This window comes from Sphaerodactylus townsendi, linkage group LG04 (assembly GCF_021028975.2).
Source record: "Sphaerodactylus townsendi isolate TG3544 linkage group LG04, MPM_Stown_v2.3, whole genome shotgun sequence".
Taxonomy (NCBI): Eukaryota; Metazoa; Chordata; class Lepidosauria; order Squamata; family Sphaerodactylidae; genus Sphaerodactylus; species Sphaerodactylus townsendi.
This window is the reverse complement of record NC_059428.1, coordinates 39,872,539-39,891,147: the sequence shown is the minus strand read 5'-3', so window position 1 is coordinate 39,891,147 and position 18,609 is coordinate 39,872,539. Positions and strand designations below refer to the sequence as shown.

Below are 18,609 nucleotides of genomic sequence, written 5' to 3'. Positions count from 1 at the left end.
AAAACTTTTCAGGTTTGCATGAAAACATTCCTTCTTTTTTGTGGCAATCCATGGATTTAAATATCCACAGATGGAGTCATATTAACAAATAAATAAATAAAATAAATAAAATATTAACAAATAAATACAATAAATAATAAAAATAAAAAATATTTATGTCAACCATAGTTTACTAGCAAATTCCTCTTTTCCATTTTCAGACACCTTGTGTCAGCAAACAGGGTTTCTGTTCTCAAAATACTGTTAATAGCACTCCCTGCTTCCAGGACATGGAGTTGTTTTAGGGGCAGTATTAGTCATTTTCCTGAGTATGAGCAAATACTAGGGATTCATTATATGTCTGTAGTATCTACAGCAGACCCAAATGAAAGAGAGAGAGAGAGAGAGAGAGGGAGAGAGGGAGAGAGAGAGAGCTTACTTCTCAACATGTTTTACCTTCAAACAACTCATGTTAGTTTTTCCATGTGATCATAAGAAGTCAACCTACACATAACACATATCTGGATTCTCCTCAGTTCTCACATACATGGTGACTGATTTGGATCAGGTCTGTGGTATCTGTGGAGATGTGGCTTCAGTCTTCCCCTGTTTGCCCCAATGAGTGCTATGTAGACCACAGGATAAACCCATATGTAGTCGTGCCGCGAGGTCAGCGTAAGAACGAGACGAGACGCGGTGATTTCATCTGGTGGAGAGCGCCAGCAACGGGAGCGCGGGTGTCCGTGTTCCAAGCGACTCTCTCGTATGCTGGTTCCTGGCACCTTTTATTATGATTCCTCCCAAGCTGCTGGGGGGGGGTGTGTGGAAGAGGCGGAGCGAGGGAATTCGGAGAGCGGGAGAGCGAGGGGACTGAGAGATCATCATGCTGATGCATGATCTCACCTGGCTGCCTACGTCTTGAGGAGAGGAGCATACAGCGTCTGGGCCCCTGAAATCCTCCCACCTGGGGGGCAAGGCCATTTGTCCCACTTTGTCCGGGACACCCGGTGGTTTTGTGGAAGCCAGGTAGTTCACTGACCCATGCTGACTCTCATCGTGAGGGAGGATGAGGGGTGGGGGAGGCAGATCGCGACCAAGAGAGAGGCCACAGGAATGCGCCGGATTGTGCAGGCGCTCTACTTCTACGGTGCTGCTGGGTCAGCAGTGCATCCCTACATCTCCTCCCTTTTACATTTAGAAGGGAGGCCGAAATGTTAGGGGGCGATTTAGGGGGACGCTCGTCTCCTCCATGCCATTTGGCCAAGCTAGCCGAGCTGCTTGTGCAACATTAGGACTTTGCTGCGATGTAAGGGAAAGTCAAGGGGTTTCTTACACATGTTACAGGCAATATTAGATATACATTGAATGAAACAAGATCCGACAATGAGGCACACAATCAAGCCAATGCAGAGCTGTACAATAGCACTTCAACCATCCCCGGTAGCCAGCTCCAGAGGGCTGACCACCAGTGGGGTAGAACGTCATACTTCAGATTAGATACAACATCTTGCAGTTCACGACTTTCATATGAATCAAATGGGAATTATCAGAAAGATTAAAACAACACATATTATGTACATTCTCACAACCTTGGTGATGCAATAACAACAAATAATCAATAGCGGCACGATTATCTAAAGTTGCTTGACGAAGTTCCTGCTGCTCGGAGGCCAGAGCATCCAGAGCAATGGAGGTAGAGTTGATGGACTCTCGCTTAAAGGGCACAGGCCAGCCGGCCAATGGTCTTAAGCTGTTGTAAGAAGCGGAGTCCGGGGACTCCCACTAGGGAAGTCGCGAGGGAGACGAACTCCGCTTGGAGAGGAGCAACCGCATCGCTCCGGCAAGAGGGGTCGAGGGGCAGAGTGGAGCTGGCTGGCGGCGGCGCCCGGGCTCCTGGGGTGGAGCCTGAGGCAGGACGATGGTGAGGCGACTAAGGCAACAGAGAGTCCCGGCAGAGAGCCGAGCAGGGATGTAGTTGAAAGTTCTCTCCCCGCAAGTCCAGAACCAACCCTTTGGGAGCAAGATGTTCCCGTACACGGGGGGAATGTCCTCTGTGCGCGTGCAGTTCCAGTTGGCATCCGAACGGTGAATGGGCCTGGGTCGGTTCCTCGTCTCGTCGCGCCGGAGATGCGGGCGCAGGTGTTGGACTTGTGATTAGTGACAGTCTTGGTGACAAGGGAGAGAGCGCCAGCAGGGTTTGGACGACGGGTCCCCAGTCAGCCATAGAGTACTTGATGGACGAAGCATTCATAAAAGGGCTTAAGCCAGACTCCGCTAGGAAGTCTCCAGGGGCTTTGCAAACGGGGAGCAGGCAGGAGCTTAGCAGGCTCCCCACGACTCCTAAGTACTGGCCCAGGCAGAAGGACGAAGCGTTGGCAGCGGCAGCAAATTGCTCCCAGATGTTGGTCTGGTCAAATCTCGTCAGGGGGTGGCCGACTGCCACCGGCAGGAGGCAGCAGAGCAGGCAAAGGATGGTGGCCGTCGAGTTGGCAGTGATGATTGCAAAGAGGGCGGCACAGAGGTTCTCGGAAGTCTCGGGGTGGCCTTGCTGGCGCAGCAGCTCTTGAGCTTGGCTGGCGGTTGCTTTGACATTCCCCAGGTCATCCCGGATCTTTGGACCCGTCTGGGTGTCAGGTGGTGGCCCCGTTCCCGTTGAGGCCGCTGGGCGGATCCTCCAGAGAGATTCGTTCCATCTCCGGGATGGGGTCGATTTCCTCCTGGCGCCATGCCATCGGCTGGCCTGTCATGGCGAGTCAGGATCCACCGGAGACCTGTAGGAAGAGGACTGAAACACACCCCCTTCCCCAGATTATAGGAGGGGGCCGGGTCCTGCCAGGCTTGGAGAGCCGATGGCCGGGAGGTCAAAATCAAGTTTGTTCAGTTGGGTTTGTGGGGTTTAGTGTTTGAGATAGGGCGACAGGCTGATGTTGCAGCCTGCGTAAGGGTTGCTTTTAATGCAGTCTACTGGGGGCCGCCCACTCCTCTTTCTTTAAATTGTTTGACAGGAAGGGCAGAGGGTAGGCGATCCTGATGGAAGCTGGCTTCAGGGCGTCATCAGGGTGCGTCAAAGTGAGGGTCCGATCCTCGAGGAAGGAGGGGCAAGCGGACCCTGGGGGAATTGTGGGTATGCATGCTTAATTTGCAACACAAAAGAGGGCTTGGATGCGCTTTTGGGTGATGGATGCATCCGGGAGACAAAGTAATCAGGCGATTAGGGGTAAATTTCACACACAAAAGGGGAGGGGTTCTTTCTTTGCGGGGAAAATGTACTTACCGTGACCTTGGTGGTTAACGCTGAGAGGCTGGAATGGTGCTGAATTTGTGATCGAATTATCTTGGGGAACTGCCGCCCGCCGAAACCGCTCCTTAAGGGGCTGCCCGATAGCGCCTGGCCTTGCACAGCCGCCAGGCGCTGGGCAACCACAACCCACACAGGTTTGTGTGCGAATATGGTGCGGCAGCATCCCGCTGACTAGAGGCGTGCCCTGGCCGCCCGAAACCACTCCTTAAGGGGCGGTTTCGGCTAAGCTTCTGGCGATGGTAGCCACAAGCCAAACAGGTTTGTCAGGGGCATGGTGGCGCAGCCTCCCTTTCAAACTGGGGCCTGTCCTGGCAGTGCTGCGGTACCAGGACGGGCCCAGATTTTAATCCAGGGAGGGCCAGTCAGCCAATTGGCCCTCCCGCCTCTGCTGGTTGAAAGATAGAGGGAAAAGAAAAGAGAGAAAAGGGGGGTAGTTTCCCTGCGGAAGTTCGAGAATGAGTTCGGAAGGCACAATTAGGATCTATGATCTGTGTGATGGGTTTATCCATCCCAGACTAGGGTCGTTTTGACCTGGCTCATGAGGTCCCTTCCCCAGAGATTGACATGGATCTCCAGAACGATGGGGCGGACTGTGAGCTGCCGCTCGAGCCCTGGGCTGTGGACCGTGAGCGGGCGGATGCTCCGTCTCACGGTTTGTTTTTCCCCCACCCCCCAGATGTGCGGACAGGTCTCGGTTGGCCACTGGTCAGGCCACTCGGCTGCTCTGATGACGGTCACATCAGCGCCGGTGTCCACCAGGCCCTTGAACAGACACCCCTCCACGGTGAGCTCCAGATACGGGCGGGAGCTTCCGATGGGTGTTTCCACCGCTGCGATGGTAGTATTGGCTGCGCCCTGATGGCTGCCGGGGCTCGTGGCCTTTATTGTGTTGGCAGCAGGCAGCGCATGGGGCAGGAGGATCAGCTGCGTGCAGCTGGTCCCGCTGGGCAGCTCCTGCGGGATGTTTGCCCAGACTTGGAGATGGATGAGTCCCTGGTGCGTGGAGTCAATGACTCCGGGGATGATGAACAATCCCTGCTCAGCAGCGGAGGCCTTTGGCAGCACCAGCCCAATGGTCCCGGTAGGGATGGGGTCGCCATATTGGGTTGGGGCAACGAGGACCTCGTGGGGGAACTTAAAGGAGATTGGCTGGGTGCACATGAGCGAGATGCCACGAGAGGGGGGTGGTTTGGGTGTGGGTCTTGGTGTTTGGGCCTGCTCTAGTACTCTTCCCCTTGGTCCTGGGCTGGGGAGATGCCCGGGTGCGAGTTTCCCGACGGGCAGTCGCTTCTCCAGTGGAAACCTTTCTGGCACAGGGGGCATCGGGTTCTTGGCGGCCTTGGGGGCCTTCGCCTCTTGGGGGAGGACCCTCCTCCATCGGGGTTGTAGGCCCCCCCGCCGGGCTGCCTACACTCCCTCCGGAAGTGTCCTGACCTGCCGCAATTAAAGCAATCACCTTGGGGCTGTCCCCTGGCGGTGGAGAGTGCTGCGGCAAGGAGGCTAGCTTGGTGGGCAGAGGATCCGATGTCCTGGCAAGCCTTAAGCATGTCAGCCAGTTCCGGATCTTTGCCTAGGCCCATGATTGCTCTACGGCACTCAGTGGAGGCGTTCTCTTTGGCGAGGCGCATGAGGAGCTCGTTTTGGGCCTCCTCGCTATCTACCTGCCTCTTAAGGGCCTCCTGGAGCCTGTTCACAAAGTCGGCGTAGGGCTCTTGGGGTTTTTGTCGGATGGTTGAGAAACTTTGGGTAGGTTGGCCAGCATTAGGGACCTTGATAAACGCCTTGTAGGCGCATTCGAGGCCGTAAGGGTGGCCTTCTGGCAGGACAATCTGATCGTTGGGGTTGGCGAAGGCATCGAAGCCCGTAAAACTCTTGGCGGTGTAGGCGCCGCCTGAGGCGGCTCCCCTAGCGATACACTGCTGGCGGAACTCACTTTCCCAGATCACAAATTGTGCAGGGCTCAAAAGCATGCGAAAGGGGGTCTTCCAGTCATCCGGAATCATTAGGTGATTCCTTGCGACTGCTTCCAGCATGCCTCTCACATAGGGGCTGGTGACTCCTACGTCCCGCATCGCTTTGCGGAGTTCGGTGAGGATATTATAGCTTAAAGGGCGGTACTCGACAACCCGTCGAACAATACCATCCTCCCCCTCGGTATCCGTGAAGTGAACGGGGCATAAGGCGAGAATATCGGTATCGTCTTCCGTCAGGGTTTCCTTTTTTTGCAGGTCGTGGTTAATACGTTCTGCGAGGGTTTTGAAACCCGCGCCATTACGTGGCGCCGACGGAGGTGCTATGGCTTCAGAAAATGAAGGCGGAGCGAGGGGGGGCGGTCGAGCCGCGGGAGAATTCGAAGGAGGCAGGGGAGCATTGGGGGCAGAAGGAGGACAGGCGTCCAATTTAGAGGATAGAGAAAATTCCGGGGGTGAAACTGAAGTTGAAAGATCGAAAGGAGGGCGGCCTACAGCAAGGGAGCCATAGGTCTGCAGGCTGATGGCGACATAACATTGTCTCCACGTCAGTAGCAGCGACACCGCCGCGCGAGGCTCTGTGCGAAGAGTGCGCCCGATGTTTTCCCAATCCTTAAGATTCAATGTCTCCCCCTCCGGGTACCATAGACATTGAGCTTCAATCTCCTCGACCAATTTGCGCAGCTCCCCTCTCTTTACGGGGACCCTGCCGCGTTTCGCTTACGCTTTTAGCTCGTTAACGTGCTTGTCATAAGCCCTGCTTTTGCAAGCTCCCATACTCACCGGTGTTCCGTCGGACGAGAGAGTGTCCTAGGACTCGAGTCCCTGGATGCGCCGATCCAGCGGACGGGCGATACGAAATGGGGGTCCCTGGATGCCTAATCCAGCGGACCGGTACCGCTGGCCCTTTCCCAGGCGACGGTGAGCAGGGTGGAGGTTCGAGGATTCCCGGGTTTCGGCACCAGCTTGTAGTCATGCCGCGAGGTCAGCGTAAGAACGAGACGAGACGCGGTGATTTCATCTGGTGGAGAGCGCCAGCAACGGGAGCGCGGGTGTCCGTGTTCCAAGCGACTCTCTCGTATGCTGGTTCCTGGCACCTTTTATTATGATTCTAGCGGGGGCGTGTGGAAGGGCGGAACGGGGGGAATTCCGGGAGAGCGGGAGAGCGGGGGACTGAGAGATCATCATGTGATGCATGATCTCACCTGGCTGCTACGTGCGGAGAGGAGCATCGGCGTCTGGGCCTAATCCTCACCTGGGGGCAAGGCCATTGTCCCTTTGTCCGGGACACCCGGTGGTTGTGAGCCAGGTAGTTCATGACCTGTGACTCATCGGTGGATGAGGGGTGGGGGAGCGGTGCGACCAGAAGGCCGCAGGAGCGCCGGTGTGCCGGCGCTCTACTTATGGTGCTGCTGGGTCAGCAGTGCATCCCTACACCCATATGTATCCATGGGTTTCCCCAGCAAGACCCTTCTTTATATACATCACCCTCCCAATCCAAACTGACACTGTGCATATGGAATCCACAAGTCACATCTATTACACAAGGTGACCACAGACTCAATCTGTGTACTCCATGATGTGCAAATCTCCCTCAAATTCAAACTGTTGTTTCTTCTCTCTCATACACATGCAAATGTTTGTAACTTTCTCTAGCAGGGAAAACTCTCATTTTCAAATTATCATTCAGTGACAGTGCTACTGGGAGATCATCTTGTTCTGGATTATTCTGTTCATACATAGGTATGCACTTTCCAGGAATTTCCCAAGAAAGAACTGGGAGTTGACCAGAGAAACATAGAGCTGAAAGATTCCTCAAGGGTCATCTAGTCCAACCCCTGCATGTGCATGTAGTCATTTCCAACTCTGAAAACTGCAATCTCACTTATTTTAGCAACATGGTCACCTTTACCTCTACTTAGCAGCATATGGATAGACATCATAAAAACAAAAATTACAATTAATAGGTGCTAGGATAACAAAACCAGAGACGAACCCAACTATTCTTCATAGCTGTGTAGGGTTGGTTCTGGTGGGTTTTCCAGGCTGTGTGGCTGTGGTCTGGTGGATCTTGTTCCTAACGTTTCGCCTGCATCTGTGGCTGGCATCTTCAGTTCACAGGCTCATCAAGATGGTTTATGAATGGTTCACATGCTCACCCTAACCATGTGCATGATGTAACATGTATGCTGGACATCTGTATGTATTGCCTGACCTCAAGTCTTCCCCGCCCAGTGGTGGGATTCAGCAGGTTTGCACCACTTCAGCCGAACCGGTTGTTAAAATGGTGCTTGTAAACAACCGGTTGTTAAATTATTTTAATCCCACCACTGGAACCGGTTGTTAAATTATTTTAATCCCAGCGCTGTCCCCGTCCTACCATTTTGAGATGAACAGACCCTGACAATGGAGCAATATGCATGCTGATTTGCCCCAGGAAATGTTATGCTGTGGATAGGGTGACAGATTTGCAAACACTGTGAAGTCTCCTCCTTTTCAGGAGCTATCCCTACAGCTTTTTCTTTAAAATTATAAAAAGCAACTCTCCTGATATGAAGTCTCTCTCCATCTTCCTTCATAGTGTATCCTTGAGACAGTGCTAGTAGTCAATATGGCACAGCCAGCTTGATGCAGTGGCCAGAATATCAGACACGGATAAGGACTTCTCTTTCTACCACAAAACTCACTGTGTGATCATCTTAGGCCAATCACTTTCTAACTTATTACCAAAGTAGATGAAGGGATTAAATGAGGGAGTGAGGAACCATATATTCTGCCCTGACTTCCTTGAAGGAAGGGTGAGCTAAAATTGTAATAGGCAGCAAACTTCACAAAGGCGCTTAGACCCTCCCCCAGTCTTATCTGCAAATGCCTGAAAAACAGCAGTTCATTTCATTTTCACAACCCTGTTTGAAAATCACTTGAGTAAGCATACTAAATCAGCCCAAACTTCATGCAACAAGGAACTATAGCCAATCATTCCATGATCTATCATATCCTTCCATGAATATCACCTGCTTATCTTCATCTTGGTTCCAAAGTGTAAACGTGTATAACTGCATCAGCTCAGTTCTCATTATGCATTTCAGATGGTAAAAACTGTGGAAGCAAGACATTTTCTTTTCTTTTTTTATAAAATTCTACACATTGAGCATCATCCTATTCCCTAAAATCATTTTTTTGTGTGTATTTCTTGCCATCTAGTGGGAAAAACAGAAAGCAACAGGGGCCTGCCTACATGCTTGCTTAGAGGGAGAAACCATCGTTCTGGGGGTGTCAGAATGACTCAGAATTCTTTATAATGGGAAATGCAGTTACAGGTTATTCCATATGCACACCTAAAATTGTTTTGCTGACAAATTTAAATGAATCGGATGGTTTGCTTGCTGATCTGCTTTCCCCCTCACACTTTCCTTTCATTACCCCCATACTACTATTCCTCTGGTCTTCTGAATATTTTTTCTTTTCCTACATTTATTTATTTATTATTTGTTTGTTTGTTTGGTTTTTATTTATTTATTTTATTAAATTTATATCTCGCCCTATCCCCAAAAGGCCCAGGGCGGGTTACAACCTAAAATTATACAATCATTCTCCTTCCCTACGGAACTTCTTAGGATGACTTTCCATATTCCCACATTCTTTGAAAGGTACGGTTGCCAGCTTGGCATAATAGCTGCAGTATCAGACTAGGATCAAGGCGACTCAGGTTAGAATTCCACAGAAGTACATTGGGTGACCTTGGGCTAGTTAACTCTCTCACACTACCTACCTCAAAGTATTGTTGTTGTAGTAAGGATAAGATGGAGAGAAGAACAATTTGGGTCCCCATCGGAGAAGAAAGCAGGATGACAACCTGCCAGCATTTTGGGGTCGGGACCCCTTTGGGGGTCGAACGACCCTTTCACAGGGGTTGCCTAAGACCATAGAAAATGGTCTTCTTATATTTTATATACACCAATTTTATGGTTGGGGGTCATCACAACATGAGGAACTGTATTAAAGGGTTGTGGAATTAGGAAGGTTGAGAACCACTGCACTAGAATAATCCTATCTGCCATCAAGTGAAGCAAACTTCACAAAGGTCCATTTTACAGCAAGAAAATTGGAGTTGTTTAGTTTGAAAGAACTGAACAACCTGATCTGGCAATTGTAATTGCAGCCTTTGGATAAGTGCCTAATTTATACATCATGAGACTGAGACTGAGGCCATGAGACTGAGGCTGAAACATATTTGTCCCTTTATTGACTCTAGGAAAAACCCTCTACAATAATGAATGCAACAATGGTGCAACTATCATCTCTGATACATGACAGATCACTTACTGAATTTAGAAAGAAATGGAGTGCCATTCTGGACTACAGAGATCAAGGTCTGGGACAATAAGTGACAACAATGTGTTGGGGTTCTTAACTTAATATTTAGCAGAGTAGCAGGAGAAGAGACCATTAGACAGTTACTGGTTTTATATAAATGAGTTTACTTTCTATTAGGAAGGGTTTACATGGAAGAAAATAAGAACAGCTTTCTGTTCTAAAACTAACTTGGTTACATAGTTCATCCCATGTGGTCCCACATAGTGCCTACCTAGCAAGGCAAAGGTTTTTCCTTGTGAGTTCTCCTCGTGTGGTTCAAACAAAGAAACATACTTTACTTTATAACTTCTGTCTACAGTGACTAGTCTCACATAGGCAACGCTGGGGTTAGCTGACCAATAGCTTAATCAAAGGACTGGCCATAAAACTCTGTCCTCAGTAGCTAATTAGCATGCACACAGTTAACCCTTTCATGTATAAATTGTGACAGACACTTGCAAATACCAACACAATGGTCATATGGATAAGAACAAATGTAATAGATCTTTTTAAGCTTGAAATTTTTAAACAGAATATTTGATTAGGTTAGTTTTAGATGCTGGCAGATGTAAATAAGTTCTGCACACCGTTTTTTAAAATTAATAATGTTCTCTTTTATTCCGTATACAAATTTTTAATTTTTTAAAAAAATTAACAAAGAAATGAGCCATCCTTTAGTTATCTTGGTTGTGGTGCCATCAAGTCACTCCCAACTTACAGCAACCCCAGAGGATTTTCAAGCAGTGGTTTGCTGTTGCCTTCCTCTGCGTAGCAACTTTTGAACTTCCTCAGTGGCCTCCCACCCAAACACTAATCAGGATCAAACCTGCTTAGCTTCTGAGATCTGACGCTGACAAAGACATTTAGCAGATGAGCACCTGTCAAAAACTGCAGGCATTCTATAGGGCAAGAATAATTAACACTGAAATCCTAAGTAGAGTTACATCCTTCAAAGTCCAGAAAAATAAAGTTCAGGGCTGTTGATAAAATATTTTCAGGTGTGTTGGTCCGTTAGAATTATAAAATGAAAACATTGGTAGGATAATATCTTCGTGCTAGCCAAAACATTACAGAAAAGTCAGTAAGTTTTGTAGGACTCTTCTTCAAGTTGGATATAATGCTGAAGAAAACCAGCAGAGGAAAAAAGTTGAAGATTTTTGAGAGCACGCTAGAAATGCTGCAGTGTAGGCTGTCGCAGTTTCTGAAGCACTGAAAGTGAAAATCCACAATTAAAATAGAAACTACCTTTCATGACTCATGAAGGTGTATTTATGAGATGGAGTGTGGGAGGGGGCCCATTGAGTCACACGTTGTTTCTGGTAGCTCATCTCATAATACGAAACTGTCCTAGATAACATTTTTTTAAGGATATAATTAAATAGGTTGAAATTTTATCCAATATACTGTTAAAATTTTATTTTGCAGAAATAATCCAGTCAACCTTCTTAGGCTGAGAGTGTAGGGTAGGTCATTCAGGTAATGTTGTTTGGGCTTAAAAAACACTTTGAGAATGTCAGTAAACATTATAAATAGAAAAAAAACATGATTTGTATGGCTGAGGGCTTGAGCTGTGATGTGATGGTGGTTTTGGGGTGAGCTAGTGCAGAAATCATGAGTATCCTCAAACATCCCTGTTTTTCAAAGAGGTTTTTGCACCGCTGGTGCACCAGGGAGCATGTGCTGCGTGGTTGTTGTGCTTAGACCTGTGGCTGAGGGCTTAAGCTGTGATGTGATGGTGGTTTGGGGATGCCTTATTGCAGAAATGCTGAGGATCCTTGAACATCCCTGTTTTTCAAAGAGGTTTTTGCACCGCTGGTGCACCAGGGAGCATGTGATGCGTGGCTGTTGTGGTCAGACATGTGGCTGAGGGCTTGAGCTGTGATGGGGTGACTTTGTGCAGAAATGCTGGGAATCCTTGAACATCCCTGTTTTTCAAACAGGTTTTTGCGGCACTGGTGCGCCAGGGAGCAAGGGATGCATGATTGTCCTGGTCAGACCTGTGGCTCAGGGCTTGAGATGTGATGTGATGGTGGTTTTGGGGTGACCTAGTGCAGAAATGCTGGGGATCCTTGAGGATCCCTGTTTTTCAAACAGGTTTTTGCGTCACTGGGGCGCCAGGGAGCATGTGCCGTGTGATTGTTTTGGTCAGATCTGTGGCTGAGGGCTTGAGCTGTGATGTGATGGTGGTTTTGGGGTGAGCTAGTGCAGAAATCATGAGTATCCTCAAACATCCCTTTTTTCAAAGAGGTTTTTGCGCCACTGATGCAGCAGGGAGCATGTGATGTGTGATTGTTGTGGTCAGACCTGAGGCTAAGGGCTTGAGCTGTGATGTGATGGTGGTTTTGGGGTGACCTAGTGCAGAAATGCTGGGGATCCTCGAACATCCCTGTTTTTCAAACATGTTTTTGTGCCACTGGTGCGCCTGGGAGCATGAGATGCATGATTGTTTTGGTGCTGCCTGTAGACTAGGACATGCTTTATAGTTTCATGGTTGTTTAGTTTAATTTCAATTCAAAAATCATATGAATTCAGGAGGATCCGTTTAGTGCCTCATTTTACCCATTTAAGAGAAACCCAAAACTGCATCATAACTGTGATCTTTCAATCACTTGATGTTCTTTCAAGGTTGGGCTTTGTTAAAATAGAAGAACATGTGTTTTTTTCTATTTTTTTTTTAAAAATCCCTGCAAATGCAAATATTGAAGACGGACAGCTGTTTTCAGGAATACAGAAGGCGGTCTAGGAGAGTTTTCACCCATTGGTTGGTCTGTCCAGGAAGGAGTAAAGAGATTGTTTTGACTTCCGGGTTAAGGAGATCGGCGTGTAGGCTGATGCTAGTTCAGTCTTGGAGTCTATAGCAGAGGAAAGCGTGTTTGCTGGCGTTGCTTGTTTCTTTGACTTGTGCTCCTATGCGTGTTTCCGTGGAAGCCCCATTGAATTTAGTGAGACTTACTCCCTAGTAGGTTTGTATAGGCTAAGCTGCATTAAGTTTATCTTTTTTCATTAGCTGCTTGACAGATGGATTATAACTTTTCCTTCTTCTGAGATCTGATATTCCCCTTCCCATCTTTGTCGATGACCTATACACATTTTTCTTTATACGTTCAGTATGTGCTAATGAGTGAACTAAGAATTTTAATTGGCGTTAGTGAATGTGAGTAGGAGTGATGGTTGCAGGTTAATTTTTTTAATTAGCTGCTCATGAAATCAACATCAGGTGACATTCTAGTATCTTACCTTCTAACCTTAGGCTGTAAGTCGTAATTCTAACTAGAGTGTGGATTTTCTGCCTGCAAATAATAACAATAAGGCTTTAAGTCTTAATTCTAAATAGAGCGTGAATTATTCCAGAGCCATTCATGTTTTGGTACATTAGGTACTTGTTGCTTTCTCTTTCCTGTTATTTTCCTTTTTATCTTGCTCTTAATGTTTTTGTGACTTAACTGCCATACTAAAACAACACAGTGCTGTGTTTTACTGTGCATTATTATGTACTCTAACAACTTCTACTCCATTTTCTCTGTTAAAGGTGCTTGGTACAGTTTGCAAGAAATTGAAATAATATGTTTAAAATATTAGCAGGGCTTAAAACCCCCAATTGGGGTTGTGTTCTTGATTGCTTTTCTTTCTGCAATTTTTTTTAATTTTAAAAACTTTCTTCTCTTTAAACAGCACTCTGAACTGAAGAGCACAGAGTGAAATTTTCATTTTTAAAAAAATACCAAATATTCCGAGTTAGCTGATGAATCGCATGAGTTTGGCAGATCTATGAGTGAAGATGGTCCAGTTAACAAAAGCAAGGAAACTTCAAGTGATTAACTGTCTACTGCGGAAGAATGTTGTGACTAGTGGCCGAACTGCAACCAAATATGCGTCTTTTTCAGAAGTTCTGCAGTTACAGGAGAAGCAGTTCACAGGAATTACCTTCCCTCTCCAAGATCTGGCAAAATATCTGACCCCTAATATGGACACTTCAGGTTTTCAAATTTTTAATCCTAACCATGAGGACATCAAGAAAGCAGAGGCATTTTTCATTTCATCACGCTATCACATCATTGACTATTTTGTTTCTGCTGTCCGGATGGATCATGCCCCGCAATTGTCAAAGCCTGAGGTGAGGTCAGAAAAGGGATGGTAAGCCAAACTAATTGTAAAGCTACTTATGGAAGGGAGCACCATTAAAGCACCTCATGGTGAGCATTAAATCCCATTAGTTTTAAAAAATTAATTTGTAAAGCTGTAGTCCTAGAACTATTAATCAAGTATTAAGTTCCATTGAACTCTTCCAACTAAACATATTTATACTTGGGCTGCAACATAGTTAAATAAATGTAATGTTTTCCAGTTTTCATAATTGATTCCAGGAGTAGTGTTTTGATTCTCTAGTTGAAGACCTCCAGATCCTTCACAAAAATTACCGCTCTGTAGATATAGTCCTCTGCAAAAACTCAGAAGGTATAAAAATGATAAAGAGGGAAAAATCGTTTCATATTCCCCTCCCCCCCCTTGCTAAAACCTTCTGTATATAGTTAAAGAGTCTAGCACTCTGCTTTTTCCTTTCTCCAACGAATCTTACTGGATTTTGCTCTCCAGGTTCCTTTGTATTACTTCCATCTCTCTCCTCACCCCACCCCATCCCATTTCTCTTTAGATTCCCTTTAGTTTAATAACATTGCCTTAGGCTAGAATTTAGTAGAATTTAGGATTTGTAAAATATTTGTTTAGTGTGTGTGTTCTCAGCTCTGTATTCACTTTGCTATGGTTCTTTTTCTTAACAAATTCTGGATCTTGGCTTGTTTGGCTGTTGTGGGTTTTCCAGATTATGCGGCCATATCTGGTAGTTTTTGCTCCTGCATTTATGGCTGGGATCTTCAGAGGCATATCATTGTAAAATGTGCCACGGAGAAAAATGCTTCTCATTGTGACATGCCTCTGTAGATGCCAGCCATAGATAGGGGCAAAATGTTAGGAGCAAAAACTACCAGACCATGGCCACACAGCCAAGAAAACCCACAACAGTCAGTTCATTCCAGCCATGAAAGCTTTTGACAATACAATGCTTGTTTATTTCTAAGAATCAGCACACTTTTATAAGGTGCTAGTTCAGATCTTAGACCCAGGTGTAGACCTGGGAGAAGAGTTTCAAAATGTTTCCCCTAGCTGTATGCATGTTTGGGTTCTTGACATGTTAAAGGTGGACAGTACTATTGACAAGGAATATACCTGTGTTAACCATGGGACCATGACTCCTACCCTAATCTATGGCTTTTAGCCACAATAGGTGGAAGAAATGTTCTTGTTCTGAGTTAATGGCAGCTTACTGGGGGAGGGGATAAGAAATGGCGTGATACTATTTTCTCTGTGTCTTACTTGTGTGCTCCTCAGTGGCATTTGGTTAGGATGAAAAAAAGAATTCAGGACCTTGGATGTTCCCAACATTTTAAAAAAATATTGGCTGAAATTAAGCCCCTGTTGCAGCTGCTAATACTATTGTAAAGTCAAGGTGACAACACCAGGGATTTATAGTTGATGGTTCTTTGCAATATAACATGCTTGCCATTGGGTGAGAAGGATGAATTTGCAGTAATGTAACTTCTTTACCTAGGTTTGCTTTTTAGGAAGAAGCAATGTTGGAAAGTCCTCCTTAATAAAAGCCTTGTTTTCACTGTCCCCTGAAATTGAAGTAAAAATTTCAAAACATCCAGTAAGTAACATTTGGTGATATTTTACTTTCAACGTCTATATTGATTTAACTTAACTGGGAAAAAAATACATGTTATGTGTCATGTATTGTTACGTCAAAATGTATTGTAACAGATGCAAGGAAGTTGGATGGAGAGTTCTGGAAATTATTTGTAAATCCAGTAGAGTCAATGGAAGCTCCCAGAAGCCAATTCACAAATGAACGGCCATTCATGAAAACTTGCTTATGTGAGTGACCCAGCACAGGTCAGACACAGGGACAGTCTGCATACAGGCTGCTGTTATTGTTGGAGTTGATGTAGAATAGGAGCTAGCATAGCCATGATTTTGACTCTCCACAGTCATAATGTGCTTAAACCTGACATCTGACCCTTTAAACCAACAACCATAGACTAGGATGTCAAACCATGACTTAAAATGATTTTTGAACTTTGATTTAAAGCTAATTATGATGCAACAGTAGCCCTTAGTAGGGATAGGAACTTGACCAAAAGAGGAAAGGCCAAGAAGGGGAAGGAATGTGTGAATCTGAGAGGCACTCTTGATGTCTTCAGCATGGTTAGCAAATAAGGAAACTTTCATATAAATTATTTGTCTGTCACTTCTTAATAAACTTTATTAACAGAGACTCAAACCTAATCTAGCCAGGCTACTTTTCCCTGTCTACCTCTCCTTGGCACAGTGCTTTTTTATGTGAAGAACATTAGATAAATAATAGTTATGTGTCTTAGAACACATAGACTACTTCTATCAATAGCCATTTTAGTAAGGTCATAGTCTCAAGATACTTTGCCTCTTACTGACTAATTGGAATGATAAACACTTTTCCATCTTTCTCCAGGGTCACACCAAGAAAATGAATTTCTTCAAAGTGGGAAAATTATTTACAATGGTGGATATGCCAGGTTATGGCTACAGGGCACCTGAAGATTTTGCAGAGATGGTGGAGCCATATTTAACCCAGCGCCAGAAGTAAGATAACCGGCAGAAAGTAATACTACTGTTGTACTTTAAGTTAAATCTTGTCTTTAGAATTGTGTGGCTAGGTTAAACAAAACAGCAATTTGCATCCTATTTTATAACCAGGTAGTAAAATGTGATTTTCAGTAGCGGAAGATATTAGTTCACATGAAATTAAATTTAGAAACAGCATCTAAATGTGGTGTGCCGGTGCAGAGTAGCATTTAGATTCTTGAGGCCTAGATTCAGATCTCCCCTTAGCCATAGGACCTTGCTGGGTTACCTTGAGCTAGTCACACATTCTCAGTCTAAGCTACCTCCCATAGTTATTATGATAATAAAATGGAGGAAAGGAGAACAGTGCAAGTCACTTTGAATTCTCTAGGGGTGGCAAGGGAAAGGAAGGGAGTATAAAGGAAGGAAATAAATACTTGTAAATTTTATGTTTCAAATAATCTTGGCTCATTCCTTAAAAGAGGGAGTGGAGCCCATAAAATAGACCAACTCCTGGTGTGAGTTCACTCACTCAAGATAGTTATCTTTATCCTGCTGACAACTGCTATGGAGGATTTTAGTATCCAGCAAGTAGACAAGTGAGGTACAGTAGTTGTCTTTATGGGCTGCTGTGCAAAATCTAGGATGGTAAATTTCTCTTGCTAGTTAATTCAGCTGTGATTTTATTGTTAATGACAGAGAAACTTTGTGGGCTTTGTTTTCTGTTTCTAGCCTGAAACGGACATTCTTATTGGTGGATGGCCTGGTAGGAATTCAGCCAGCAGACCGCATTGCTATAGAAATGTTGGAAGAATTTGGGATTCCTTATGTAGTAAGTTACTTCACATAATGTAAAAATGCAGTATATTGAATTAGTGAGTCCCAAATTATGTAACAAAAATGCTAAGTGTTGGTATAGTCCAGTGGTGGCGAACCTTTTGCACTCCAGATGTTATGGACTACAATTTGGGGGTGGGGGGGGGGGGGGGGGGGGGGGAGGGGGGGGTGGGGGGGGGGGAGGGAGGGGGGGGGGGGGGGCGCGGGGGGGGGGGGGGGGGGGGGCGGGGGGAGTGGGGGGGGGGGGGGGGGGGAGGGGGGGGGGGGGGGGGGGGGAGGGGTGGGGGGGGGGGGGGGGGGGGGGGGGGGGCGTTGGGGGGGGGGGGGGGTGGGGGGGGGGGGGGGTGGGGGAAGTGGGGGGTGGGGGGGGGGGGGGGTGGGGGGGGGGGGGGGTGGGGGGGGGGGGGGGTGGGGGGGGGGGGGGGTGGGGGGGGGGGGGGGTGGGGGGGGGGGGGGGTGGGGGGGGGGGGGGGTGGGGGGGGGGGGGGGTGGGGGGGGGGGGGGGTGGGGGGGGGGGGGGGTGGGGGGGGGGGGGGGTGGGGGGGGGGGGGGGTGGGGGGGGGGGGGGGTGGGGGGGGGGGGGGGTGGGGGGGGGGGGGGGTGGGGGGGGGGGGGGGTGGGGGGGGGGGGGGGTGGGGGGGGGGGGGGGTGGGGGGGGGGGGGGGTGGGGGGGGGGGGGGGTGGGGGGGGGGGGGGGTGGGGGGGGGGGGGGGTGGGGGGGGGGGGGGGTGGGGGGGGGGGGGGGTGGGGGGGGGGGGGGGTGGGGGGGGGGGGGGGTGGGGGGGGGGGGGGGTGGGGGGGGGGGGGGGTGGGGGGGGGGGGGGGTGGGGGGGGGGGGGGGTGGGGGGGGGGGGGGGTGGGGGGGGGGGGGGGTGGGGGGGGGGGGGGGTGGGGGGGGGGGGGGGTGGGGGGGGGGGGGGGTGGGGGGGGGGGGGGGTGGGGGGGGGGGGGGGTGGGGGGGGGGGGGGGTGGGGGGGGGGGGGGGTGGGGGGGGGGGGGGGTGGGGGGGGGGGGGGGTGGGGGGGGGGGGGGGTGGGGGGGGGGGGGGGTGGGGGGGGGGGGGGGTGGGGGGGGGGGGGGGTGGGGGGGGGGGGGGGTGGGGGGGGGGGGGGGTGGGGGGGGGGGGGGGTGGGGGGGGGGGGGGGTGGGGGGGGGGGGGGGTGGGGGGGGGGGGGGGTGGGGGGGGGGGGGGGTGGGGGGGGGGGGGGGTGGGGGGGGGGGGGGGTGGGGGGGGGGGGGGGTGGGGGGGGGGGGGGGTGGGGGGGGGGGGGGGTGGGGGGGGGGGGGGGTGGGGGGGGGGGGGGGTGGGGGGGGGGGGGGGTGGGGGGGGGGGGGGGTGGGGGGGGGGGGGGGTGGGGGGGGGGGGGGGTGGGGGGGGGGGGGGGTGGGGGGGGGGGGGGGTGGGGGGGGGGGGGGGTGGGGGGGGGGGGGGGTGGGGGGGGGGGGGGGTGGGGGGGGGGGGGGGTGGGGGGGGGGGGGGGTGGGGGGGGGGGGGGGTGGGGGGGGGGG

At 49.3% G+C, this 18,609-nt stretch overlaps 1 protein-coding gene across 2 annotated transcripts; it reads left to right on the top strand.

The window, feature by feature from the left end:
* The first annotated feature begins 12,417 nt into the window (after window positions 1-12,417).
* Window positions 12,418-17,142, top strand: GTPBP8 (GTP binding protein 8 (putative)). Of its 2 annotated transcripts, none has more exons than XM_048492486.1 (5): window positions 12,418-12,565; window positions 13,279-13,720; window positions 15,212-15,310; window positions 16,151-16,281; window positions 16,996-17,142. In XM_048492486.1, exons 2-5 carry the CDS (start codon window positions 13,385-13,387, stop codon window positions 17,111-17,113), a joined length of 684 nt encoding a protein of 227 aa, XP_048348443.1. In that variant the 5' UTR covers window positions 12,418-12,565; window positions 13,279-13,384; the 3' UTR covers window positions 17,114-17,142. The 2 variants fall into 2 exon arrangements, with proteins under 2 accessions (XP_048348443.1, XP_048348442.1); XM_048492485.1 differs by having other exon boundaries at window positions 12,418-12,569.
* Window positions 17,143-18,609: the final 1,467 nt, after the last annotated feature.

Excerpts from the sequence above, each read along its gene's own strand:
- GTPBP8 (XM_048492486.1), top strand. The coding sequence starts at position 13,385 with ATGGTCCAGTTAACAAAAGCAAGGAAACTTCAAGTGATTAACTGTCTA. Across the intron at positions 15,311-16,150 it reads TAAAAATTTCAAAACATCCA|GGTCACACCAAGAAAATGAA; the intron begins GTAAGTAACATT and ends ATCTTTCTCCAG. Across the intron at positions 16,282-16,995 it reads TATTTAACCCAGCGCCAGAA|CCTGAAACGGACATTCTTAT; the intron begins GTAAGATAACCG and ends TTCTGTTTCTAG.